Source organism: Penicillium cosmopolitanum, assembly GCF_028827165.1.
Source record: "Penicillium cosmopolitanum strain IBT 29677 chromosome Unknown utg000006l:49.0-5199605.0:1.0-5204138.0, whole genome shotgun sequence".
Taxonomy (NCBI): Eukaryota; Fungi; Ascomycota; class Eurotiomycetes; order Eurotiales; family Aspergillaceae; genus Penicillium; species Penicillium cosmopolitanum.
The window spans coordinates 1973807-2000243 of record NW_026622676.1 but is presented as its reverse complement, the minus strand read 5'-3'; the positions used below and the strand labels follow the sequence as shown (position 1 = coordinate 2000243).

Sequence of the window (26437 nt, the reverse complement as noted above, 5' to 3'; positions counted from 1 at the left end):
ACCGTCGGTCGGAGATGCTAAATACTCGTACGAGGCTGCATTGCTTCTTTCGCATGTCATGAAGACTTGGATTGTTTCCTTTCTTTCTCTTTCTCTTTTTTTTCTTATCCTGGTTTCCTATTTGCCGTCGACGAGACATTCTCTCTAATTAGCCTGACATGACGCAGAGAATGCCGTCTCAAGGATCTGGCAAAGCATCCTGGAATTCCAATGTCTGGGTCTATACCCCACCCGCACAGAGAACATTGCTTATTGTACAGTCATTTTTCATGCTCCTGCTCCTCGCGGGATTGCTCATTGTGTCTGTTGGGATTTGTATCTTGAAGAGATCAAGAAGAGATGCACTGAAGCCCATGCCTGTGACAACCACACTGGCAGCTATGTTCTTCATGGCAGGGTAAGCCTCTTCGGGGCCCCAAAGAATTAATAGAATTAGTATACTAGCTAATTGCTGTGCTCTGAATATTAGATCTCAAGCCAATGCATTCGCCTATAACTCCGTCTCCTTTCGAGCCCACTACGCCAAACAGACTTACAACGTTGCGCAGTTAATTGGCGAATTCTGCTCTTTCGCTTCATATTGCTTGATTTTCTATGTATTTTATGCAATTATTCATGTTTTTGCTGAGTGTGTCACGAAAATCAGCACTAAAACTTTGTCGGTCTTTAAATGTGTGCATTGGGGGATTGTGGGTCTCTTCGTGTTACTATGCATTGTTGACTGGGGCTACTACGTCGCCGCTATTGACTCCGGAGTGAAGGAGAAGTCCAGCTATGCACACCAAATGGATATTTGGGAAAAGATCGATAGTGTACGTTGGGTTGTATTCTGGGTAAGTGCCTGGGAGATTGCAGGTTGGACTATCTTCCTCGGCCTCATGACATCGCGCGATCCATCTTATATAAAGTTCAAGGTATGCGCTGAAGCTTTCAAATCTTCTGGTATAAGGTTGTATAGCTGAACTTTCTTAATTTGCTAACATTGGGTCATCAGATGTCGACATTCCTTTTTGTTGCTGCGAGCGGCTGTTTCCTTGGCCTTAACTTTCTTTGGTTTATTTGGGATATCCTCGCCTTCCTTCAAGGATCAACTGTCAATTTCAGTGACAATGTGACTGGACCTGGGAAAACTGCTCGGCAAATAGTGGTGTTTATTTTCTTCCAGGGCTTTTCTCTTGGTCTTCTGCTATGCTACTGGCGATTTCCGGGACAAGAATGCCAAAGTGAGGAGCCTGAACTTGGTTCTGTCCGAGGAGACCGCACGGAATTAGTGCTTGCAGCGGGAGAGAGAAGCAAAAAGCCTTCTCGATTTGTTGAGCAACTCACAATGGAGAGTCCTGTAGAAGCAGACTCAACACCTTGCCTTAAAGATCGGAGTACCGAGGCGGGCCGTTTTGAGCTCATGGCAGAGTTGGATTGGGATGCGGATAGCTCAAGGCCTAGGCTTGAAGCCGACCCATTTCATGTATCTAAGAAATAATGAGGTGCTTTGAATTGCTATCACTTATACGTTTTTTGTTGGTCTACTCGTAGTACTATCTACGGCGATCTATACCGGCAACCGGACCCAGTGATCTACGTCCGGAAAAGTGGAGACGGCAAACGGATATTAGGCAGGCACGATGACCAGGTATAGTTATAGAAGGGCAACAACAAACAGAACAAAAAGGGAAAGAGGAAAAAGAAACAAACCAAATAAATGCCCTGGCCTGGTTTTGACTTCAGCTTGAAAAAAGCAAAAAGACAAGGTAGGCACGCACCGGTCTCATTGCGTCTCTTCAAAGCCTCCTCGCTCTTTCCCCCGAATGATCAAGGCCAATACCATAGGACCATTCGGAGTCTTATTAACATACTGACACTTGTTTGAAATTCTTAACCTATGCTTTGGCCACTATTGAGTTCATTCTCCCTCTCTTATAACATCACCTAATGTCGCCAACTTGACACCTCCCCCCCGGGCTCGCTTCTGCTTTGAACATTTGCTCCTCCTCTCTCTATCCCTCACATATTATCCAGCCATATAAAAGTTTGAGTTAAGAGTAATTCATTTTGTTGATTTTTGTTCACTATTATGACTAGCTTTTTGGTACTATAAAACAAACTCGGATATCATCAACCAAATAACAAGTAAAGAAAAAAAGGAAATAGTATATCTTGACAAATAAACATTAAGTACAAAACAAAGGAATATACAGTATTTGAGAAACTTCATATACAGTCTGTTCAGTGACTGAAATGTATACCAGATCGCAAGAAATCTTCTCTCACGATGGTGCTAACATCCGAATTGCGGTATTGGAGCAGATCCTCTCGGTTCAACCCACGCAACTGTTCTCTGCCGGCAGTCGAGACAGAGCGTGCATGAGAATGAGGCCGACGCTGTCCAGCCAAAGAGGCCCGCAAATTTGGCGACCTCATTCCAGCCGGCGATCTACTACCCGGCGTACCATCGTACGACAGCATAGAGCGCCGGGGCGCAAAAACAGGGAGTCGAGCGAAGGACTCAGTATCCGTGGAGACATTGCTCAGACTGAGAGCAGAAATATCGGAGGTGGGACGGTTCCGATAACTTTGAAGTGGGTAATTTGATACCGAACTGTAGAGAGTTGACATGCCCGAAATGGTCGAGGAGCGCCAGGAGTGAACCGCATTCCGGGGAATGGTGATGACTTCTTCTTCGACAGTGGCGGTTTGCTCAACGGCTGTCGCGATGTCGGCGGGTTCCATTGCGTCGCCGGCTGCACGACTTGCCATCATTTTGGCAGACTTTCCAATCCAGAGCATTTGCTCGTGTTCGCGGAGATAGCGATCGCCACTGAATGATTTCTGGACGATATTGCGAGTCATCATGCCCAGTTTGCGACGCTGTTCGCTCTTCGCGTACATGCGACGTGTGATGGCGGCCACTTCCTCGGGGGTGGGCGAAGATGTGAGAACTGGCAGCGGCTCATCGTCGGTGTCCTCACTGTATTTGCCCCACTCTCCAAGCATAGCCAGCATGGAGATTTGAGCCTTTGCAAGTGCTTGGGCATCGTTAGGAGCAACCACTGCGCTGAATCGTGAGAAGTCATCAGGGTCGCTAAGAACGCGCAGCGAGGCGCCCACATCCGTGCAGACAACTGGTGCGCCTGTTAAGGCAGCTTCACCCAATGCCAGAGGGAGACCTTCTGACAGGGATGAGTTGAGGAAGAGCCAAGTGTTCTCCAGGACCTTCATTGGATCAGCCGTGCCTCGCAAGGTGACGCGGCCTCGGAGACCCTTGGAAGCAATGATTTCCTGGCACTCGGTTGAATAGGTTGGAGCCTTGTCAATAGCACCATAAATGTCGAGGTGATACTCATCAAACTTCCACTGGTTGATGATGATATCGGCAGCCAGCAGCGCGGTCTTGATGTCCTTCGCATACCAAACGTGAGAAAGCATGGTGACGGTCGGGCGTTCTGACTTGATCTCTTGCACCGGGGCGAATTTCTGCATATCAGTGATGCCGTTGACGACTGGGTCGATCTTGCGACGGAAGGTATTTCGATGCTCAATTGTACCTGGCAAGTTCCAATCTCCACTTCCCAACCAGGGTTGAAGAAATCGGCACAAGGGAGGATGATGTCCGCGTGGTGTAAGGTCAGAACAGAAGTGATGCGCATCAATCCAAGAAGAGCATTCCGAACGAACGGAGAAAGCTTGCACAGGGCAGATGAGAGACACAGATTTGTTTCTCTCCAGGCAATGGCGTGGTCCCAGACTTGAAGCGTGCAGTTGCGCTTGATCTTGCAAACAACGCCGTATGAAGCGCTGACACTGTGATGAGAAGCCTGGAAGACGCCAGGAATCTTGTCGGGAACCGGAATAGAGAAGATGAAGAGGTACCGATACCATAATTCAAGGGCAACGTCGAGAGATGCGAGAGTTGGGAGTTCAGTGTCAAGCCACTCACGAGAGGGAACCGCATTGGGCATATCTGGCGTGAGCCAGAGATCGCGCCAAGTCTGTTTCACAGTCTCGCTGTTCCATACTTGAGACCAGTGTCGCGATTCCTGGAAATACGTGTTGAGGTTGACCAGAGCTCGAGTGGCGCGGTGAATGTCAGCCTTGGAAAGATCGATAGCGCGGGCACCCTTCACTAATGCTGTGAGAATTGGAATGAAATTCATCTTGATGTCAAACTCGCTAGCGGATGTGACATTGTCAACCTCTGAATCCAGCTTGTTGTGGAAGAGACCGTGGGTGGGAGTGAGGAAGTCCAAACCCCAAAGTGGGATGAGTTTCAGGGACTGAATGTTCTGCTCGGTCTGATGCTTCGGCACACCAAAGTCATTTGCAGACTCACAAATCATGTGCCATTTGATAGTGCGAAGGGAATTGATCATGTCTCGTCGACAGGCAGAAACACCACCTCCTCGTTAGGCCAAGTACCATTGTCAGCGGCCATGACGTGCAGAGTCTCCTCAGTGTCGCTGGCAAAGTCCTTGGAGCGAGTTGTCACAACGGCATCACCTCCAGGGCCAAAGTTCATCAGATCGCTGATTTTGACAGCCAGAGGTGTCCAGCTCGAGATGTTGTCGTCGAGATCCGTGCTGGCCATGATGGCATCTGCGCGAAGATTGACATACTTCTTTGCATTCGTAAGGTTACCCCAATCGCGACTGCGCCAGTATGGAGCGAGGACGCTGTCTTTGCGAAGGAGGCGGTCATCCATCCAGCGAACGACAATACCATCAAGGTCAGTGCGATCCTTCCATGCTTTCCACATGAGTGAACGAGCCTTGGATGTGGAGACAGCAAAACGCTTCTTTGTGAGACCAAACAGGCGGGTGAAGATATTAGACTTGAGACTCTTGCAGAAGAGGAAAGGATTGTCATGCAAGAAGCTGGTATACTTCGGCTTGGCCAGAACACCGAGGTAATCATGCTCAATCATGGGCGGGGTTTGAACCTTCATTCCATTGATGGTGGTGAAAATGGTCGGGTGGAACTTGTGATCATAAAGCCAGCGACTCTCATAGACATCGGCATTTCCGAGCTGGACAAATGTCGCTTCCATAACCTTTGAGTGCGGAATGTAGCGATTGTGCTTCTCAGGATGACGAAGGGGAGGTGCGCACCAGGCGACATTGGCAGTGATGTGAGACAGGGAGAATTCAGCACGGAGGAGTTCGTCACCGAAACGGGGATTCTTGCGATAGTGATACTTGAAACTAATCAAGTTGCCATCTTTCATGTAAGAACCCCTGTCGACGAGACCCTTGGGGTTATAAGCAATGCTCTGAAGATGATTCTCGCCCTGGACGCAGCGTCGGCCAAGAGGAGTGCGGTTGGTCGAGGTTTTGCCCAGTTTGAATCCCTTCTTTCCCGGGACGTGGTAGTCGTAATGGTACTCATTGATGAGTTTTCCATCCTTGAACTCTTGCCTAATCAGAAGAAGCATCTCACTAGAATAGCTGCTGATGTACTTCAGCGCCTTCGCCTCTTTCGGCTCTGTCTTGTGTTCACCAACGTATTGGTAGAACTTGAAGCCTCCATCGGTCTCCTGGTGTCTGAAAGCTGTAAAAGTTCCATCCAAGCTTTGAATGAGGACTCTGCTCTTCTTGATGTGAACTGTCATGGATTTGGTCTCTTCCCATAACTGCTTGACGTTCTTGCGGCCGTGGAACAAGAAGAATGACAATCCCAGATCTTGACAGATCTTGGCATAGACCCAGACCGTATTGAGCAGGAAGACCGATGGTACACGAACGAAAGTGTGTAGAGACTGACTGACATGATCAAACTCTCTCTGGAACTCGGGATCGGCAAGCAGGGCAACCATGATGAACTTGACAACTGAGCCAAGCGTGTGATAAGAATAGCTGAATGGGGCGCGAAGGAATGAAATGGCCGCTGGCAATTTTCTGGGGACGTAGGGGATGTATTCGGTAGTCTCAGGGTCCTTGGGAACAGCCGCCTCACCAGTTCCATAGTGAGCGTAGTCGAGAATGCTGATCGCAGTGGCTGCTCCAAGATTGCATCGCGCAATATGAACATCAAGGCTTTGTGAGTCAAATTGACAGAGTCTCTTTCGCAGCCACTGGTGTTGGCCGATGGAGAGATCCGCGTGAAGTCCCAGGCAGCGGTTCAAGAGAGCAGTTCGAACCTTGACGGTTAACTTATCCCAATGAAGGTCTGGCTCGAAGCCAAGGCAAAGCTGACGCAGAAGTTCCTTCTTGGCCCAGCGCACGACAAGAGGAGTGTTGGCTTCCTCTCTGAGTTGGCGAGCCATGGTGTGTGAGACACCGCCAGATACAATTGCCTCAGAGAGCATGGCATAATCATGAGGGACTCCCAGCATCATCTCTGCGACGGCATGCACCATGGTCTCCGCAATGATCTGGCAATTGGCACTGATATCCAGTCGCTCATCGTGTAGACCTCTCACACTGATAGCCAGATGAAGTATACCCTGGTTATAGCATCCCAAGGCTCGGATACTGGGGCCGAGCGAACCTTGAGGCACAAGCTCGATCTGGATTTCATTCTTCTCCCAAAGACCCAAGGCTTGAGTGATGATGTCCTTGGAGTTTGGGAAGGCTTCATCAACACGAACTTCCTCTCTGCGATTGACCAGGGCCTGCTTGATCTCAATTCCAGGGTGGGCGCTGAGCAAAACTTGGAAACGGGAGTCGGCTGGCAGGAGAGATACTCTCTCATAAAAACTCTGGAGCTCCTGCTGGGACCACTCGGGATCGGACCAGGGTGTGGTGAAAGCATGATAAATCTTGCCCATCTCAACAAGGGAGTCGACTTTGTTGGGCATTCCCATTTTCGCATTCCAGAGAGACAGTATGGCAACAATCCAAGTTGCGGCTCCTAGACCAATGATTTGCGAATAAGGGAACTTGGGAAGACAGACTCTCAGAGCGATTCCAAGAGGCAATCCGACGAAGATTCCCGTGAGGAGTGGCTTCAATGCATGGGGACCGGTAAAGATCTTGGTGTATTGGTACCAGATGAGACCGGTGTAGGCAAGCACATATGTGAAGAAAATGATCACGCCTTCTACAGGTGCTTGGAATGTCCAGAGCAAAGCGGTAGACAGAGCAAGACTCCACACATGCCATAGGAGGAACTTGAAGAGAGTTCGCCAATAGACCTTTCGTCGGAAGTGGATATCACCCTTTTGCGAGGGGCGAATATGTTTGGACTCGCTGACGGACTCTGGTGCTTTGCCGCCAATAGCTTCATGAAGTTCTTGGGCCTTGGTGTCGATGAGAACAGCACCAATCAGATAGTATGCCAAGGCAAATCCGGTAGCCATACGGTTCGCATCGCTAAGGGCAGATCCGAGGAGACCGGAAAGCTGTTTATCACCGCTCAGCATTTGAATCCACTTGTCGAGGAGAGCAATGACGAAGTAGAGAACACCGCAGCCGATCTCCTTGCTAGACTGGCGCCAGTGCACGAAGGCATTGTGTAGCTTTAGTCCTTTCTGCGAATTACGCAGGACATCCAGGGCAACCTTAGTTTGAATGTTCCATCCAGAACTAAATGGGATTGGACGGGAAACATCAGCATATCGGCAGTACCAATCGAGAAGGAAGTTGGTAGATTCCCAATCGCGAGCGATCTCCTTGACGAGCTTGTCGGTAGTTGACCTTGAAAATAGTCCGCGGTTCTTTTCAGCCATCACATCCTCGTGAAGAGCTTCACGTGCGAGTTTGAGTGCAGCTGGATCACTGAGAGTTCCGAAGACCTTCTCATCATTGTTTCCGTGGACAGAGATATACCATTTGCGAATTTCGGTATCGTCCGTCCGTCGCAAGGATTGATACCAAGTCACCCACTTGGAGGTAGTTGATCGCAGGCAAAGCAGCAGTACACCGATGAAAATGTAGATAACGGCGAGATAGATCGCAGAATCGTGCCCAGTGAAAGTGGTGATGATGGGGGACACGAAGAGGATTGGAATGCACATAATGATAGCCTTACGACCCGACAGGAATGTGGAGCCGGGGTAACTGAAACTTGCGAGAGAAGCAAAGGTCGAGAAGTAGATGGTCAGTGAGACCAAATAGAGGTAGAAGATAATACCAGCGCGAGGGCCTCTGACGCTGGAGATGGCGACAAAACCGATCAAACCACCGGCGATAGTGAATGCAATACCAGCAATGAGTCGGATCAAGACAAACATGTTGGAAGCAGCAAACGCCATAGAGATGAGGTAGTAAGGACCACCACAAGCAATCATTGTACCAATACCTCCTGAAAGGAGCAGCGAAATCATCAACGCCATAGTCGCGCTGTTTTGCTCTTCGACGGTCATGTAAGCAGAAAGATACAGACCACGTCCGATAAGAGTGAGCAGGATGATGTCGATCAAAGCTGGAATGGCGAAGACACTGAGGAAAGTAAAGCGCTGGTAACTACGCATAGGCTTCGATTTGTCGTCCGGGTTGACATCGATCTGAGCTCCTGCATAGGCAGTCGCAAGCTCTGTAGCACCATTTGCCCAGTCCGGAGGTTGGTTCTGCGGCAACTTGTAGTGTTCTCTGAAGCGATCGGATAGAAGTTTGCCGAAAACGCTGGGAGCAACGTCAAAGTATGCTTCACAGCGAGATCCGAGCGCGAACGACTCCGCAAAGGCTGCCGATTGGTCAGGGTGAAGGTTGAAGAGCGGGTTGCGGTCAGTGACCTCTGCGTAGATCTCATCAAAGGAGCCCTTTCGCGCCGCGCAGAAAAGAGAAAGAGTCATCATGTCGATATAAGCATCAATATTTCCATCCTGAGTAAGCTCACAGAGGCCCTTGGTGATGGCTGCAAGCTCGTCTTCCCGGTGGTACTTCAGAATTTGGGTGAAGAGTTCGTCAACCTGGTTGAAAAGGCGAAGGGAACTGGCAACCGATGGATGTGGGCACTCCTGTTCCTTGTACCAATCAATGCGCGACTGTATGAGTTCCTCTGCAGAGACAGAACCATCGAGGTAACCGACAGTGTTGAGCTCTTTTAACTGGGCGAACGAGGGGGTGTCGAGGAGTTGCTTGCGAATATATGAGCAAATGGTTACCGAGAGATCACTTTGAGAGTCTGTCAGCGACAAATGTTGCAGAAGGAGCAGACGCTCTTCCGGACTGAGGACATCGATATCCTGAGTCATGCGTCGAGGAAGATCAGTATTTGGCACCAAATCCTGCGACCAGCTCGCCATCGCGACTTCGGTTTCAAAGCAGACATGTCGTGAAAATCCCTTCGCGGAGAGGAATGTGTGCAAGATAGTTCCGGCTAAACCAGGTGCATTCTTCGAAACAAATATTTCGGTCTTATCGTTGTCACCGTCGAGTTGATAAACAGACCAGAAACGAACATCGGATGATTTTCTCAACCCAGAATCCAATGCAAGGTAGACATTGAGAGACTCATTCGATGCCCTGTCAGCCAGCTCCTTGATAGCTGCGATGAGGTGCTCGTCTGAATTTGAATCTTCAAGTGACGCTTGAAAGTTACGAAGAAGCAGACCGATATTTTGGACTTTCGATGCTGGAACCGGGTGAAGAAGACTAAGACCCTTGAGGCGCTGTTGCGACTGGAGGATTTCAGCAAAAGCCATTGCCGTTGACTCCGAGCCAAGAGGGAAACAGCCCAACGCTGTGTATTCTTGACCGGACATGGAGATGGAAAGCGGGCTTCCCTGCGATTTCACCTGAGCCACCCACTCTGGAGGATCACGAAGTCGGGCGCCTGGGCTCTCTGGTGAGATAGCTTCCGTCTCCTGAGAGTCAAGAAGTTCGTCAACCTCCGAGAAATGCTCACGGATGGTATCCCACCCAGTTTGAGTGTCAGCAAATGGAGAGATGTGAAGATTCGAGCGCCATGTATCATGGGTTTTCATGATATCGGCATCTTTCAACCATCCGAACGCAGGAAGAGGCTCGACTGTAGGCACATTCAATTCGGCATCCTGTAGAGCGGCCTCGGTGCCGATCCAGCAAACAGCACTGTAGAAGCTACACCATTGAATCGAGCGTCGAATAATAGCATTCGAGGGAGTGGCGTCATTATCGAGAGTTTCCCATGCAAGAACAACGAAGTCCCGCATGCAAGATTCGGAGACAAATGCTTTGATGGTGGATTGCAGCTTTGCCATTTGGAAATAGTCACGCTTTTCACCAGAGGGCAAAATGCTAATGTTTCGAACGACAAGGCCGGAAATAGCGCTGTTCTGGAGAGACTTTCGGCTCATCAAGAAATCGGGTGATTGCGTCTCCAGGTATACTTCCAACCCGAGACTCTTGATAACCTCGAACAGTTTCCCCTGGATAGATGGAGAAAATTGGTTTTCCCAATTGGCGAACAGGATTCCAGAATATGCCGTGTCGTTGAAATTGTTGGCCAGGATCTCTTCAATTCTGTCAATTGCCAAAAGAGCTGATTCTTTTGGCGAGACGACTTTCGGGAAATCGATTCGACCCAGCACCTGGCTTTGACCATGTTGAGTGATGGCCTGTGTAGTTCCATTTTGGAATGGGTCGACGATCAGAAGGTCCCATTGTTGCAGCAACCGATTTTGTGATTCCGTAGGAGATTTTTCGAAGGCCCCAAGGTAAACCCCGAAGGAAGACGGCTTTTGCTTGGTTGGGGGCGCGGTGAGATGAAGACTCCTGTTGGCAAGCTTTTCGAGGCGCTGAGAAACATTTGAAGGGATTTTGTCTGGAACTGATCTCGACTAGGAAAATAAATTGATATGAGTAATTGTGTGCAGGATGCATCTTATCCCATGTGTGAGCTGCTTACCTTGTAAGATTTAATTGCTTTTGAAACCAAAGACCAGATAATATGCGCGGATCCGATAGCAATGCAGGCCAACAAAACTCCGATCATCAACTATTATTAAAATGTCAGCGTTTCATTTCCTCAAAATTATGCACCAGGATCGAGGATCGATTGTGACGTGAACCAAAGTAACGTACAAACTGCCACCAGTGATCCTTCATGTGGCTCCACCCCACTGGGTGCACTGAGAGAATCTGTGCCATAGCGAGTAATCGGCGATTCTCCTCGTATATTTTTGGGGCTCCTCAAGCACTTAAAGTGCAAAGGGAGAAACGAATGAATTTGAAAGGGTATAGAGTGAAACCCTTTCTGTGTCAGATGAGTTGCCACTTCAGAAAACAAGCGCTATAGCATTTTGAAGCTTGCTTTCGGGAAGAGCAAATGTTGAAAACGAGTGTCAAAGAGAACAAAACAAGATTTGGGGCGGCAAGCCGGAAGTTCAAGCAGATAATATGAGTAACGAGAGAGGATGCGCAAAGGCAAAAAAGTAAACGAAGGAAGCGAGGTTGCAACTTTGCTGCAGTCACGGACAAGTCCGACTCAAAACTACTGTAGCTTGCCTCCTTTAGCGCGAAGGACAACAAGAAGATGCTCGTATAAGCCGCTCGCTTTTTCTTGACTCTTTCGGCTCTCAGTCGAGAACGACGGTCCGTGTGTACCCTGATTCGATTGCAAGACAAGGAGACTTTTGAGCCCAAACGACAAAAATAGCACCGAAAGCATTCTCTTTGCCCAGCAAAGCCACCGGGATATGCAGCAGGGATGGGCGAGACACGCGATGGACTTGACCCGCACTGCAACTAGTATGTACCCGATGCCATGTGTGAGCCAAAGCCCCGCTCTCCATGCGATCCATCATTGTGGTATTATTTTGGCGGGGGCTGCTTTTCTTCAACTGCAGATGAAAATTGGACGTAGCCACCCCGACTGTTCTCAATCCAATCTCGAGGCTATACCGTATAGCTGCGGACATCTGCTCTATCAACCAGGGGCTAACAGGTCAATCTAATTGTGATACTTCGAATCATCCCACCCTCCGTCTCCTTCTCCGTCTTGGGAACCCCAATTGATACATGGCGTGAGTTCCAGACACGGGCCAAGCACACCTCCACGACTGAGTCTGTGTTGGCTAGGCTAGGCCGATCCACTCAGCTGATGGAGCAAAAAAACTCGACCGCGGTGACTGCATTCTCTGAATAATTTTCTTTTTTTTTCTCCTATTTTTTGGAATTTTTTTCGAATTAGCACGGTATCATTAGCGCCGGTGTTAACGTACTAACGGGTCGTGGGAAACAGTCGCAGTTGAGATGTTGAGGGGGCCTAAGCCTGGTTAGGAATAGCCGTGCGGTACTGAAAGTTGTAATTCACTACCAGTATTTAAATTACGATCCCCGTAGAATTTGCAAATCAATATTACCATCTCCACTTCAAACCGTAACATCTTACTGGCATGTTTACTTTACCAGGGACCAGGGACAGCTCGACGCCTCCATGTCCCCCCCCTTCTCGGCGCCAAGGTCTGGACCTGTGCATTTCCCCTGGTTGATGTGTCTGCAACCCCCGCGCAGCGCCACCTGGGCCTGTCTCTTTCGATGAGCCCCAAAAGTGGGTAATCCCATCTGGGCGTTAGACTTGAGCATCGACTCGGTACTTTGCTCTTGGCCACGCCAAACACCGAACAGTTGTCGGTTCTTCGGGGTTTTTTGCCCGATAAACCATAGCGTCTTCGTTGTCTCGGTTTGCTAACCCGATTGACCTTCCTTTTTCTTTTTCGCTTTTCTTATTTCCGTCTTGTTCTCGCTTATGATATTCCTTTGCAGTTCTGGTCAAGATGCACCCGGGGCTGAAAGTATCCCAGACCTGCAGACGATATCCACTGAACAGAATTTTCTCCTTTGTAAACGAGCCAATTAAGACTTTGAAAAGTCCCGCTAGCATAGATCATGACTCTCTGAAATCGATCTGTTCCGAATCAACCGATCACTTGGCTCACGGTCCCCAGGAAATATTTCCATCGATCCTATCAATCTTACTCCATGAAGACACGCCACAATGTCTCTCGATGGAGGAGCCGAGAAAGATGACTGCATCGTGGAAATTGTCATTCGTAAAAAGTTTTCTTCATAGACAGTAAAGGCGATAGGCCTCGGAGGATTGAGCGTACTCCACACCCACTACATAAAGGTCAAGAACCATGCCCTTCTAGGTGCTGATATGCAAGCCTCGTGTATTCGTCTGCACCCGACCCCGTCACTCGTTAGTTATTGCATGGTACTGGTGCGTTAGTTCCTATTCTCCTCGCATTTTATTACCCCTGGTCGATATCACGATGGTCCACGTACCGACTTGGGCTCTGAAGGTTGGCTGTTTCTACGGCCTTATAACCTGCAACACTCGCCCTGGTGTTTGGCCAAAACACAAGCCTGTCGTTATTGCCTGGGAGCGTCCTCATCCCACTCATACCACCCATCCCAATCCCCCCTGGTCATCATACTACTACCACCACTGCTGTCGTTGACTCTACCACTACTACCCTTCCCGTGGTTACTACTACTATCCAATCGTTGACTTCGTCTTTGACTCCATCACTGTCTCCTACTTTGTCTGTTTCTGTCACCACTACTTCGAGTGGCACTGTTTCCTCTGTTGAGACTGTTTCGTCCCCTAGTACCGCCCCACAATCGACCTTTGTGACCTCGGCTGCTTCCTCGAGCGTTCCAGGTTCATCGAGCTCGGTTCCCTCTTCGTCTTCATCCAGTTGCCCCGACTGCTCTGCCTCAGTCCCGTCCCAGTCGTTGACTTCCTCTTCGGCAATTGGTTCTTCCCCAAGCTCCTCTGCTGCTCATTCTTCCTCCTCGCCTGTTACTGGCACTTCCTCTCCTGTGTCAAGTCCCGTTAGCTCCAGTGTTTCATCGTCGAACGTTGGCTCTAGCACCCAGGCTGTTTCCCCAACTTCGACTCCCGTTAGCAGCACAACTGCTTCCTCTAGCGTGACTTCGTCGCCTTTGAGCTCTTCTGCTATCAGCTCTTCGACCCCTAGCTCGTCCCCGCTATCAAGCCCGGTTACCAGCTCGCCTTCTGGAACTCCTACCAGTGCAGTCTCTTCATCTGCAGTCTCTTCTGTGTCATCTTCCCCTGCTTCTAGCCCGGTTTCCTCGAGCTCAGCTACCAGCAAGCCTATTTCGAGCTCAACTGCTTCATCTTCGCCAATTATCTCCAGTCCCTCTGTGACTACCAGCATGTCTTCAACTGCTATTTCCATCTCGGCTACGGCCACTGCCACGGCAATCACCAATGCCAATGTTGCTGCCAACATTCTTGTGATTGCCAAGGACACTGCCTCCGCTGGTGTTGCTTCTTCCGGCCTCAACGCCTATGGTATTCCTTTCACCACCCTGGTCGTTCCCCAGGCCGGTATTGATCTGCCTGCTCTGAACTCCAGCTCCGGTGGAAACTTCGGTGGTATCGTCGTTGCTTCTGAGGTCAGCTATGACTACGGCGCTACCGGTTACCAGAGTGCCTTGACCACCGACCAGTGGAACCAGCTGTATGCCTACCAGCTCGCGTACAGTGTTCGTATGGTCCAATATGATGTTTACCCCGGTCCCAACTACGGTGCTTCTGCTGTGGGCGGTGGATGCTGTGACACCGGTGTTGAGCAGGACATCTCTTTCACCGATATCAGCGATTTCCCCACCTCTGGTCTGCGCACCGGAGCTGGTGTCAGTACTTCTGGTCTCTGGCACTACCCGGCTACTATCAGCAACACCACCTCCACCAAGCAAATTGCTAGCTTCGCTGCCAACTCTGTTGTCACGAGTGACTCTGTTGCTGCTGTCATCAACGACTTTGATGGCCGTGAGCAGATGGCTTTCTTCATCGGGTTTGACACTACCTGGAGTGCTACTTCCAACTACCTGCAGCATGCCTGGATTACCTGGATCACCCGTGGACTGCACGCCGGATATCGTCGTGTCAACTTGAACACTCAGATTGACGACATGTTCCTCGAGACCGATATTTACTACCCCAGTGGAACTACCTTCCGTATCACCACCGGAGACATGGATGGCGTCCGTGACTGGATCCCCACCATTCTCGAAAAGATGAACGCTGGTAGTATCTATTTCCCCGAGGTCGGCCACAACGGAAATGGTAACATCGAGAACTCCTCAAACACCGACTCTGGTGCCAGACAATGCAACGGTGGTGCTATTGAATACGACTCCCCTCCGGACACTGCTCTTGAGTTCCAGAAGCCTCTGGGCACCGGTACTAACCTGTGGCCCGCTACCCCGACTGCCTACGACTGGACCACCACCTGCAACAAGCTGGACCCTCTTCTGAACTGGTGGACCACCACTGGCAACCTGAACAGCTTTGGCTCCATCTCTCACACCTTCACCCACGAGGAGCAGGACAACGCTACCTACTTTGATGTGAACAGGGAGATCAGCTTCAACCAGGCTTGGCTCAAGGCTGTCGGTATTGACCAGGCAACTCACTACACTGCCAACGGTATCATTCCTCCCGCCATCACCGGTCTCCACAACGGAGATGCTCTTCAGGCTTGGTGGGACAACGGTATCAAGAACTGTGTTGGTGATAACACCCGCCCTGCCCTCCTCAACACCGAGAACGCCATGTGGCCTTACTTCACTGTGACTTCTACCGATGGTTTCAACGGCATGCAGGTCAACCCCCGCTGGGCCACTCGCATCTATTACAACTGCGATACCCCGGCCTGCACCCTGCAGGAGTGGATCGATACCTCCGCCGGTAGCGGAACATTCGACGACCTGCTCGCCACCGAAAAGGCCGATACCATGCGCCACCTGTTCGGTCTTCACCACGACGGTTACATGTTCCACCAGGCCAACCTCAAAAACGTCGGCAATGACCCTATCACCATTAACGGCGTGTCTGGAAAGTACTCTATCTTCCAGGCTTGGGTTGAGACCCAGGTTGCTGAGTTCGTTCGCCTGGTCACCTGGCCCCTGATCACACTCAAGCACGCCGACATGTCCGCTTCCTTCCTGGAACGTTTCAACCGTGACAAGTGTGGCTACTCTCTGAGCTACACTATCAGCAACAAGAAGATCACTGGTGTCACTGTCTCTGCTACTGACAGCAGCTGCAGCAGCCCCATTCCAGTCACCTTCCCCAGCGCTCCTAGCGACACCAAGGGCTTCACTGTTGAGCAGGTCGGCAGTGACCCTACCACTGTCTGGGTCCAGCTCTCCGGCTCCCCTGTCTCGTTCACTCTCAGCTCCCCTATTTCTCTGTAAATAGCCACCGACAACGCCTCGGCTTGTCAAAAACACCAGAATATTTCCTTTAGTTATTATTTATAATGCTTCTTTTATCTGACATTATTTGGTTATGTTCCCCGCTTTAGAGAAATATCGATAATGGATCCTAATAGGAAAGGATGAGATGATTATTCTGCATGTCGTGAAATGAATTCTGCTTTCCTTTTTGATAATATCTGATACATAGTAAAATTTCATACTTCATCGCTGCTGACAATAACACTTCGCCTAATACTAAAAACTCGAATCGAGAGGAAATCAGAATAAACTTGTTCCTGAATACGAGGTACAATAAGATATGTCACATTTCCCGCATCCAAAGAGCGGTCAAGCTGCTTGACGAAGCTGACCCTGCAGGGCTCAAACCGAGCTTGTTGTACGACGTACATACGGAGTACAAAGCGCAGAAACGTGAACCTTCGCTCTTTTCACGACCTCCAAGAAATATGACCTGACGACCTACGCAAGCTTTACAAAAGGCGTCAGCCCCGTTCCAAAAGGGAACAGAAAAAAAATTCACTTAAAGTGTCAGACACGGCAAGTATGAGCACATTTCCATTTTATTCCCCGGCTTATGGCGCCGCTGTCATACGCAGGTCCAGCGCATCGAGTACTGGCAGGCCATTCGGCAAATATAGAAGTTTCTGGATTATCTTCCTGGGGACGGCCCTCACCAGCCCGATTGCACTGCATTCCCGTACAACGCAGGGACCGAAATCCGGGGCATGTACGGAGTACGTACATTGACAGGGAAGAGGGCGGGCGGGTGTGTTACCACGCTACGGAGTACGATATGTCGGTGATGAAAAATTCCATTGTCCCGAGCCGTGCAAGGGACGAACGCCCGTCGCAGAATAGCAACAGAATCGGCATAGAACGAATTAATCTATTTTCTACTCCGTACGGAGTAGGTTTGTTTTGTCGCCCCTTCGCCTGTTCTCGGCTCCATCCCGTGCCAAGATAATTGGCTCAAAGCGACTAGTCGCCAGCAAATTCACTACCTAGGAGTATATCGATGCGAGACTAGTGCTCGCGATGGCTGTGCTTGAGTAAGCCCTAATCGCTTGGGAAGGGGCCAAGAGCCCCAAAAACCTGCAGAGTCGAGAGTAAAGTGAAGGACGGGAAAAAGATTAGTCCACGCGGCCGGCCCTGTGCCCTCAACAGGGAGAAATGAGATGGCGTGCGCGGGGAAGTTTCGAGTTGGGATGTACGAGAGGTTAGCGGGTCTTGGCATGCGTATTTTCAATTCCCGAGGGCGGCCGAGATTTAGTACGACGAGTACAAACGACGGGATGACGGGACGTCGACGGAACGTTATGGACTTACACCTGCGGGTGTGGCGTCCGCGGGATTACGGAAGGGAGAATCAGGCGATTGGGTTATCAAGGTGGCGGATCCTAATGAAGCTAGAAGCTAAGCTGTCTGCTTCTTAGCTTTGATTTGATCTCGTATTTTGATGTTTCAATTCCGGCCCCTTCCCTTCTCCCCACCGTAGGGGTCCACAGATGGAGTATGTCGGAGTATGTGGAGAGCATGTTCAAAGTACGAGGCAAATTCAAGCGATCAAGTGTTCGCAATTGAAAGCTAGGTCCCCTGAGCGGGATAGCCCGTATCTGATTACAAATTGGGCTATTTTTTCTCTTACTGTACCTCGAAATCAGGGAATGCTTTGTGTTGACGCATTAGTGGATGTTTGCTAGTCTCAGATGACCGGGAGATCCTTGTTCGGAGCTCAGAGCCAGCAAGTCAAAGACACACTAACAGGACGATCAATTTCTCCTCAAGTCTTAGATTCAGGCCGATCATTCCCGGGCGATGGGAAATGACTGGATCAGTAATCGAACTATGCCGGGGGGGGGGACATGGTTAGGGCTGTTTGATACATACTCGGCTAATACAAGACGGTCTGCTAAATTACAGCTTCGTTTTCAGAAACCGTAATGGGTCAATACGCGGTACTGTATTCTTGTATTTGCAAATACGGGCCTTTACCCGGCGGATCCTTGGCAAGGGCTAAAGAAGCTAAGAAACTAAATCCGAAATGGCTCCATCGATCGAATCCACCCATGCCACAGGGCGCTTGACAGCGCATGCATCGGTGATGGGAACAACGATTGGGTGTGTTTTAGATGATCCAAGGAGACTAAAGACTGACCTCTTCATCCCCTCTCATCACCACATCGCATCACATCACATCCGTTCTGTCACAGGGCGATACGCCCAAATTAACGGGCGCTCGGGAGGTATCGTTGTGTTCCTGAATGGGCTGGCTGAGTAGGTAGGTCATTGCTTTAATTTCAACCTCGTTTGTTGTGTACAAACGAGGCGGAGGAAAAAAGGAAAAAGCAAAGTGTGATGAATCATGATCCGGTCTCGGCCTGAAAACACAAGGGGGGGGCGCTGCATCTTCTCTTGACCTCTAGCGTTGTCTAGTTCCTTGGCGAGGGCTTTGTCTATTTTAGTTTTAGTTTTAGTTTGAGTATTTTGGGGATCCGAACAGCATTAGCTCGGCAGACGGCGGAATGGCGAGATGGCGAAATTATCGCTCTAGTACTCGCAGAAGTGGCTGGGCCTAGGATTTTTAAATCTATTACTCACGGTCCACGGTAAACTAACTTCATCGAGGGGACGCCTGAATTCAGACCCAATTCTGATCGGTGATCGCGGTAGATCAACATTGGTTCCACCACCTTATTTCGAACCCATGTGGTCCTGGGTCTCTGCTCCACTGTGTCAGCACTGGCATTCTGGCACTGGAACTGGCTCTGGCAGCCCCAATCCAAAACTGTGGCGCGGTCACACCTTCGCCATGCCTCGCCTCGCTTTCGCGCGGGATTTCTCGCTTTGTCCAGGCTTCCATCTTATACCCTGTCCTTTCTTTACTTTCAAACTCTGCAGACCCTTCGAATTTGCCCCCCATCCCCCCCTGCATGCACTCAAAGCCACAGGATCTATTTTCCAAATTATCATTCACTCTCCAAAATCCTAAAGTTGAGCCCGTAGGGTGACATCCCATCCAACGCCTTATGCGGCTGCCTAGGAGAGATCGCCCCAAATCACCCCCGAAAAAAGCTCAGCCCCCAGTCCCGGTGACCCTGGACCCTTTATTTCTTTGAGCTTAAATTTCTCTATTCCCCATAGCCAATCTTGATTTGTTACCTTGTCCATATTAATTTTCTTTGTCAATCACAATTTCACCACACGACGCCGATCCCGCACCCGCTTGACTATCCCAGGTGGACCACGGTGATCTTAACCCCAAACTCCTCTGATCATTGAAATACACCTCATTCTCCCTTGACCATCATCGCAAGAATCCCATTCAAAATCCTGTTTAATTCTTTACTTCCAATACTCAATACTCAAGCATGTCTAAAGGTGGCTGGTGGGCCTGGTCCACGAAGAAGAAGGTCCTCCTCTTCTCTGCTCTTGGCTTGATAATTGTCGCGATTGGCGTTGGTCTCGGTGTTGGTCTGGGAATTGGCCTGAAGCATGGCAGCGACGACGGCGACGACGAAGGCAGCGGCAGCGGTAGTGGAAATGGAAGTGGAAGTGGCGGGGGAAATGATACAAGCTCGGGCAACACCACTGTGAAATGGCAACCGGCAGTTGGCGTCAAGTGGCAGATCGAGCTCCTTTACCCGCTGAACAACACCAAGATCGACGCGGACGTCTATGACATTGACCTCTTTGACAATGACAAATCCACCATCTCCGACCTGCAAGCTATGAACCGCAAGGTGATCTGCTACTTTTCCGCCGGTACCTACGAAAACTGGCGCAGTGATGCCGGCGACTTCACCAGCTCGGATAAGGGATCTAACCTTGACGACTGGCCCGGTGAGCGCTGGATTGATACCAATTCCAAAAATGTGCGCAAAATCATGCAGACCCGCCTGGATCTGGCCAAAGAAAAGGGATGTGACGGAGTCGACCCCGACAACATCGACGCTTATGACAACTCGAACGGCCTGAAGCTGACACAGGACGATGCCATCGACTTTGTGAACTGGCTCGCAGGGCAGGCTCACAGCCGAGGACTGTCTGTTGGACTCAAGAACGGTGGTGCAATTATTGGTTCCGTCATCAAGAACATGCAATGGTCCGTCAATGAGCAGTGTGCTCAGTATACGGAATGCGATACATATGCCGCTTTCACGGATGCGAAAAAGCCTGTTTTCCACATTGAATACCCCAAAGGAGGTGACACTAATAATAATGATGAAGTCACGACTAAGCAGAAGTCATCTGCTTGCGATGCTGACAGCGCCTCCGACTTCTCCACTGTCATTAAGAACATGGACCTGGACAACTGGGTGGAATACTGCTCTTGAAAATTTTGCCATGAGACTTTAGATATTTTCTTTCTTTCTTTCAGCCTGCACTTATACTATGTACTCATTAGCAACCTTGTAGCTTACACATTTCGAAATTTCTCGTTATCATTAATACCTCCTTGTTTCTCATTGCTCTTTACGTACAGTACCAATCTATTGTGCTCGTTTACAGCTTGAATCCATGGCGGTGATGGTGCCACCGTCTTGGCGTAAAGTAATCCCATCAATAGTAATCAAAAACACTGATCAAACTTCACATCCTCGCTTCGCAAAACCATCATGCCAATCCAAGGCATTAAAGTCAAGCTCTACGGCCGTGAAAGGCCCCCAGCCCGAAGCCTCGCCGAAGCTTAGCTTAGAAAGTCCATGCTCGCCTTTTCTTTCCATGTATACATTCAGCTTCAAATTCCTCCACAGCATTTATGGAGTACATATGCAGCTATTCACTAAGCACTAAAATGCCCAACGACCCCCGTATATGCATACATAGTCTTCCTACACTAATTCCATTTCCCAAGACCCTTGTACATAAAGACGGAAATCAAACTCAGACGTTCGGTGCTCGCCTCAAGACACCTGACTTTGACGCCCTCGCAAGCCTACGGCGCCAGCGAACCCATTGAACCGGACACATACGGTCCACGGTTTGCTAGTATTCATTAGCGCGGGATCTGTAAATGCCCAGACCGTTCGCGCCACGAATTCGGGCGCGAGTCAGTAGCGTGGAAAAATTGGACTTCGGATTTCGCGATTCCATGCCCAGCCCTATCTATCGTCTTGGTAGAGAGTAACTATAGGGGGACGGTGATTATCCAAAGATAGATTGATGCATTGTCCGCACTTATGTACATAGGAGTTAGTATGTTCTGCCGAAGATCCGAAGGCCCTGAAAGACAAAGAGTCCTTTGATTCTGTCCGGATTTTATTTCTGATGTTCCATTGCATGAGGCGCAGACGCAGACGCAGACAGGTCATTGCGTGCTTTGAGCTGTTTCTGTCTCGGCTTTCATCCGAGGCTGAGGGCTGCCCAGACTCCCAATCAGCCCAAGCTCCATCTCCCCGGGTGATTCACAGGAGGCGATTGATCCACCGAACTTTTGCTTTTTGCTTGGCATTTCTTGGCACTGCTTGATCCCTGTCCAGAACGAACGAGTGTATTGGTTAAGTTTCGAGGAGGAAGTTGCCTGTATCGGAATTGACCAGGGGTTGTTGACAAATGTAATTGTGGTGCATTAGGGCGGGCGATGGTGGTATTATTCGTAAGTACGGGCCTGAGGTACCGACTCTCTGTAATTCCAGGTAATTTTCAGTTTGTGGGCAATACTCAGCCATTACGGCACGGTAAGATTCGATTCACTGCAATCCCCTCCCAATTTCCCCGCGCTGGCTTTCCTTCTTCACATGGTCCGCAACAGATCAACACGAGCCTTCACCGACCAATGGTGTGAGACATGTTAGAAATTTAATTTTGGCTTCGGAACATAAACTTTGAATCGCTCGCCCTTGCAGAAATGCGTTTGAGAACGAGATTGATTTTTTTCTCCCGAATCGCCTCCTCCCGCACCAGTTGGAGTTGGCCCCACGATAAAGCCACAGCCAAGCTAACTTGGTGGTAAATCTCTTACAGGCCCCTCTCCGCTCTGGCGAATTATGAACTAACAGTGGCAATGTTTTGCCCAGCCTTGTGCTAATTTTTCACGCTTTGCCGAGATATCGAGCTAACGGCACAATAGGACAACCGGTGAAACCCATCATCAAGGACTATACCGCATGCCCATTCTTAGCGCCTATTCCAACAGCCGACGATGTGATTTATCAAACGATCTACGACCCAACTTCTACTTCTGACATCCTGAAGCGAAAGCAAAGGGAAAGAAGAAAAAAAGCAATGGCGATGCGCATGCAAAAAGATCAAACCAAAGCGCTAAGATCGGCAGCCCGAGTGGCTCCCGGACGGATCTGCCCGTGTTCCTGACCGCGAACCCCCATCAAACCGAGATGACTGGTTCACACCACATGGGGGAAACATCCCGGACTCCACTTGAGCCGTGCGAGGGCCCAGATCATTGCCTGAACAGGCGTGGGCGAGGAGTACATTTCAAGATCGTGCAACGACGGTCTCTCCTGTTGTCCTAAGCGAGCTGCAGGATTGGACCTACTTTTTTCTCACACCGCCAAGCCATTCCAGAACTTCTTGCGGTCGGGATCCGATCCTTTCGGGTGATGCGGCGGTCGGAGGTTGACCATTTGAATGATTACTATTTGCCCCCGAGGCTGAACAGGAGTTCGTTCTTGTCCTGCATGCCTGTTGAATGGAACGGTTGCTCGGTTCAAGTTCTGTTAATCATCAGCCCCCGACCCCGGTGGCTGGGTATGTGGGCATGAAGGCGTAGCCCGGGTAATTAACAAACGGCCCCCGATGTTGGACTTCACGCACTGTACCTACATACTTTACGAGTAGCCAGCCTGCTAACCCTTAGAGTTCCCCGCCCCCTATGGATGGTGAAACAGTTCAAGTTTGCAAATAGTACGGGGCCTGATGCACTTTTCTCCGGCCTCAAACCGACCATGTCGATTTATATCTCTGAATAGTTAGTGAATTCGTAATCTAAGTTCTATGTACTCCGTAGTAGCAGATTAACTCTCCCAAGGCCTCAAATAAGCTAGATCAGACTACGCGGATCGGAGGGATTTTCCTCTCTCATACTGGTTTTGTCGTTAGTCTCTTCGGTAGATGCACTGCCGTACTAGTTTACCAGGAAACGGATCGAAACTCTCACGGGCCACAGAATGTGGAGAGGCAACCCAGGATGGAGATGTACTGTTTTGTGTAACCGGTGTACGGAGAATTGCTGAATTACTCACGGTGTTAATGGATTAACGATTTTTCATTGTGCATTTCGTTGTCAAGCTCGGGGAGCACCGTGTGTAACCGGTTCCTGGCACAGTAAGCTCGAGTCTAAAATTTTCATTTCAAACCTCCGACTTTTCAATGTCCCTTTGGAAGAGAATAATACTAGTTCAAAATACATCTAGGGTCCATACTTGTTTGCGGTGTTTCTGTGCCATCGCAGCGTTGTGTCGTAACACCCATAGTAGCTTCATCTAGAGTACCCGTATGCATCTGCTGCTGATATCTTTGTCAGGTATCACGTTGTTGTCTCAGGTTCTCAGGTCTCCCCACCGCTCTCCCTAACTTTCGGTTGATCAGTAACACTGCGTCAAATTGCAGGACCCTGGAATGCTTTCATCTATGTCTGACTATTTTTGGACGTCTCTGCCACGGTGGTAGTAACGTCAATTTACCTGCATCTGTTCTTGAGACACGCAGGGAGAATGCCTTTAGCTAGTTTGCTCTAGAGTAGGTAGATGCGCTGGACCTTTTTGTCTTTAGGAGATGTGACGGGATTAGAGTATTTTATTGGTCAATCTTGCCAAGTAATGTCTCATGGTGCGGTGTACTGCCTCTCCGACTGGTCAAGTCAGCGGCAACTTGGAAAAACAAGTATGTATGGCTTCATCTGTCTTCCCAGTAGGGAAGGTGACTTATCACTTTCTTCGATTTTGCTTTTTTCTTTCTTTCAGCGCTTGTAGAAACCTCAGCTCTATGCATCATCACCAACTTTCCTGCCCGACTAACCATTTGGATAAGTCATTGGCTTTTCTAACCATGGAAGTGATGAGATCGTACTTCGTAGCAGCAATTCGCTTCGAGCTGGCTAAACTAGGGCTCGAAAACCATGATGCCCAGCCAGAACTATGGATTTTGAAACGCCACGAGAAAATGCCGTGCTATTGGGAACAGTCTGGCTAAGCTAACGGGGTGGGGCGTACGATGTACGAATACGAACTCTAGTTTGAAAATTACCGTACAACGATGGGCGGGCCCGACTTCATGTCTGCACTTTTCCCAAAAGAGGAGTCTACACCGGTTCCACCTACACGTCCTTTTGTTTTCTTTCACGATGATTTTATTTCTTCAATTTATCAAGTCTTGGCATCTCTCTCGGACTCCCAAAACCTGCAACTAGTTTCTTGGGTCATCCGTTGAAGGCAAGGGAAAAAAATCAAAAACAGGCAGTGGTGGAATTTCTACATCACGCTAAGGCAACCGATCATCTATCAGATGATTGGGAGAACGAGAGCTCATAACGTCAACGTCAACGTGGACGAGTGATCAACAAAAAAAAGAAATTAATCATCATCTACTATTCCCAACTAGTATTAACTAAGAAAAAAACACGCATCATTCAACACATCATGACTTCATTAGAACAGACCATAGCGGAATATCCTTTCCCGGCAACGCCATCAGGCATCTCATGCTCATGCTGCCATCAAATCAACAAACTCGCTCCACTGGTTCCCAAAGCTAGCATAGTAGTTGGTATTAAGATGAGTGATGAAAAGCTCATCCGCCACCTTGCGGGCCTCCTTCACTAGTTCGCGCAGCTTCGATCCCTCCACGGTATCGGGTACTGAATGGATCACGGCACATAGCTGCGAGCGATTGCTGTCCGGGATCGCCGTGAACAGGTTAGCTCCATTCCGCGTTTCAAAGGTGTTGTAAGTTTCTTCGAATACGACAGTTGAGTCGGCCGAAGGTAAGTACCGAGAGTCTGGGATGGCGCCAGGGTTGTGGACGACCTGGCGACTTGGTTAGTTTCAGGGATTCGCTTCGAAAGACCAGAAAGGGAAATAAAGGGCTTTCAATAGTAGGAATGCATGACTTTGGGGAGATTTTATTTTTCTCCTCTTTTTTTAAACTCCGGCCCAAACATGAATCAATGGTTGAAATGTGTGGCTCCAGGAATAGAACCACGCGTGAACCAGGGTATGGTAGTGGGGGAGGATGGGGGGGTTGTGAATGAAGAGGTCATGCAAGGGGAATGAGGCGCAAGTAGAGCCACAAATTTGTTCAAGCAAAACAAGTCGAATGGGGAAAAGAGAATTGAAAAAATGAAACTCACAAATGGGTCGGAACCAAGCCCTTTCAGACCCCTGACAAGGTCCGTCATATTTTGCAGGTAAGCCAAGGAATGGGCACTGTATGCCTGGGGAGTCTCATCGAAGAATATACCCCGAACAGCTAAGTCCGGGTTTGAGGAATTCGTCGGCCATGCCGCGTAAGTTTCAATGTCCTTTTGGACAAGAGAAATGTTACGCTGGGCATAGGTAGTGTGGACGTATCCCAGAAGGCGAACATTCGCGTGGGAAGCGAGCTTTGGAATTTCACGAGTGTAATTCGCATCCGGCAGCGAGTTAGGCCCTGGCCCGTTTCCTGGATTGATTACGACAGTAAAATTGACGTCTGGGTGGGTAGAGATCCTAGTGTGGGTTTTCCAATCAGCATCTTTGGGGGCTTTTTTTTGTAGTTTACTGGTTTTTTTCAAATGCCTTCTTGGGATAGAGAATATGCCACGGTGGGGATGCTCTCTGATGTGGTCGCCCAGACCAGACGGCAGGATATTATCCATGCCGCAACTTGTATGTGGCGGGCTATACCTGTGGCTTGGGATTGAATTGGGCTTGGGGACCGGGGAAGGGATCGGGTAGGGGTCTGTATTGGGCTGAATTGAAAGAGTGAAACATACACATCTTCAAGCGGAGACCATGCCCCCGGGGCAGGGTACACATAAAGTGGTACGAAAACTTTGGACTTTGGACCCATGCTGTTATTGTGTTTCTTGCGAAGGGTGGTGACGACGACGGGGGGGGATGACGGCGGCAAGAATCACAATGAGGACAACAAGGCCTGCAATAATTCGAGAGCGTCTCGATTTAAGACAGCCGCGCGAACTCACGTGCTTTTCAGCGTCTGTGGTGGACATGTTGGTGGACATGGGTAGAATGGGGTGGAACTAAAAGAAGGGAGGGAACCAGGTTGAAAAGGAAATCTAAAGTGGATTCAAAGGGAATCAGAATTGCTATTGTTCCATATAAAAAAACCGCGAAGTGAAACATAGGTATTGGCAGTTCGGAAAAAAC

The 26437-nt window shown here is 49.5% G+C and overlaps 5 protein-coding genes across 5 annotated transcripts; 3 read left to right on the top strand and 2 right to left on the bottom strand.

Annotated features, from left to right (window-relative positions):
* Positions 1–158: 158 nt before the first annotated feature.
* Positions 159–1480, top strand: N7509_005293 (uncharacterized protein; the record flags this gene model as incomplete). Its single annotated transcript, XM_056629930.1, has 3 exons — positions 159–397; positions 470–914; positions 995–1480. The coding sequence occupies 3 exons, from the start codon at positions 159–161 to the stop codon at positions 1478–1480; spliced, it is 1170 nt and encodes a 389-aa protein (XP_056489232.1).
* Positions 1481–2223: 743 nt separating this feature from the next.
* On the bottom strand, positions 2224–11003 carry gtb3 (glycosyltransferase family 4 protein; the record flags this gene model as incomplete). Its single annotated transcript, XM_056629929.1, has 5 exons — positions 2224–3542; positions 3593–4322; positions 4379–10693; positions 10762–10851; positions 10938–11003. The coding sequence occupies 5 exons, from the start codon at positions 11001–11003 to the stop codon at positions 2224–2226; spliced, it is 8520 nt and encodes a 2839-aa protein (XP_056489231.1).
* A 3036-nt stretch (positions 11004–14039) lies between these two features.
* agd3 (putative extracellular serine-rich protein) lies at positions 14040–16088 on the top strand (the record flags this gene model as incomplete). Its single annotated transcript, XM_056629928.1, has 1 exon — positions 14040–16088. The coding sequence occupies one exon, from the start codon at positions 14040–14042 to the stop codon at positions 16086–16088; it is 2049 nt and encodes a 682-aa protein (XP_056489230.1).
* Positions 16089–19480: 3392 nt separating this feature from the next.
* N7509_005290 (endo alpha-1,4 polygalactosaminidase) lies at positions 19481–20446 on the top strand (the record flags this gene model as incomplete). The annotated part of the gene is made up of 1 exon (XM_056629927.1): positions 19481–20446. One exon carries the CDS (start codon positions 19481–19483, stop codon positions 20444–20446), a length of 966 nt encoding a protein of 321 aa, XP_056489229.1.
* A 4329-nt stretch (positions 20447–24775) lies between these two features.
* On the bottom strand, positions 24776–26120 carry N7509_005289 (spherulation-specific family 4 protein; the record flags this gene model as incomplete). Its single annotated transcript, XM_056629926.1, has 3 exons — positions 24776–25096; positions 25420–25777; positions 26044–26120. The coding sequence occupies 3 exons, from the start codon at positions 26118–26120 to the stop codon at positions 24776–24778; spliced, it is 756 nt and encodes a 251-aa protein (XP_056489228.1).
* Positions 26121–26437: the final 317 nt, after the last annotated feature.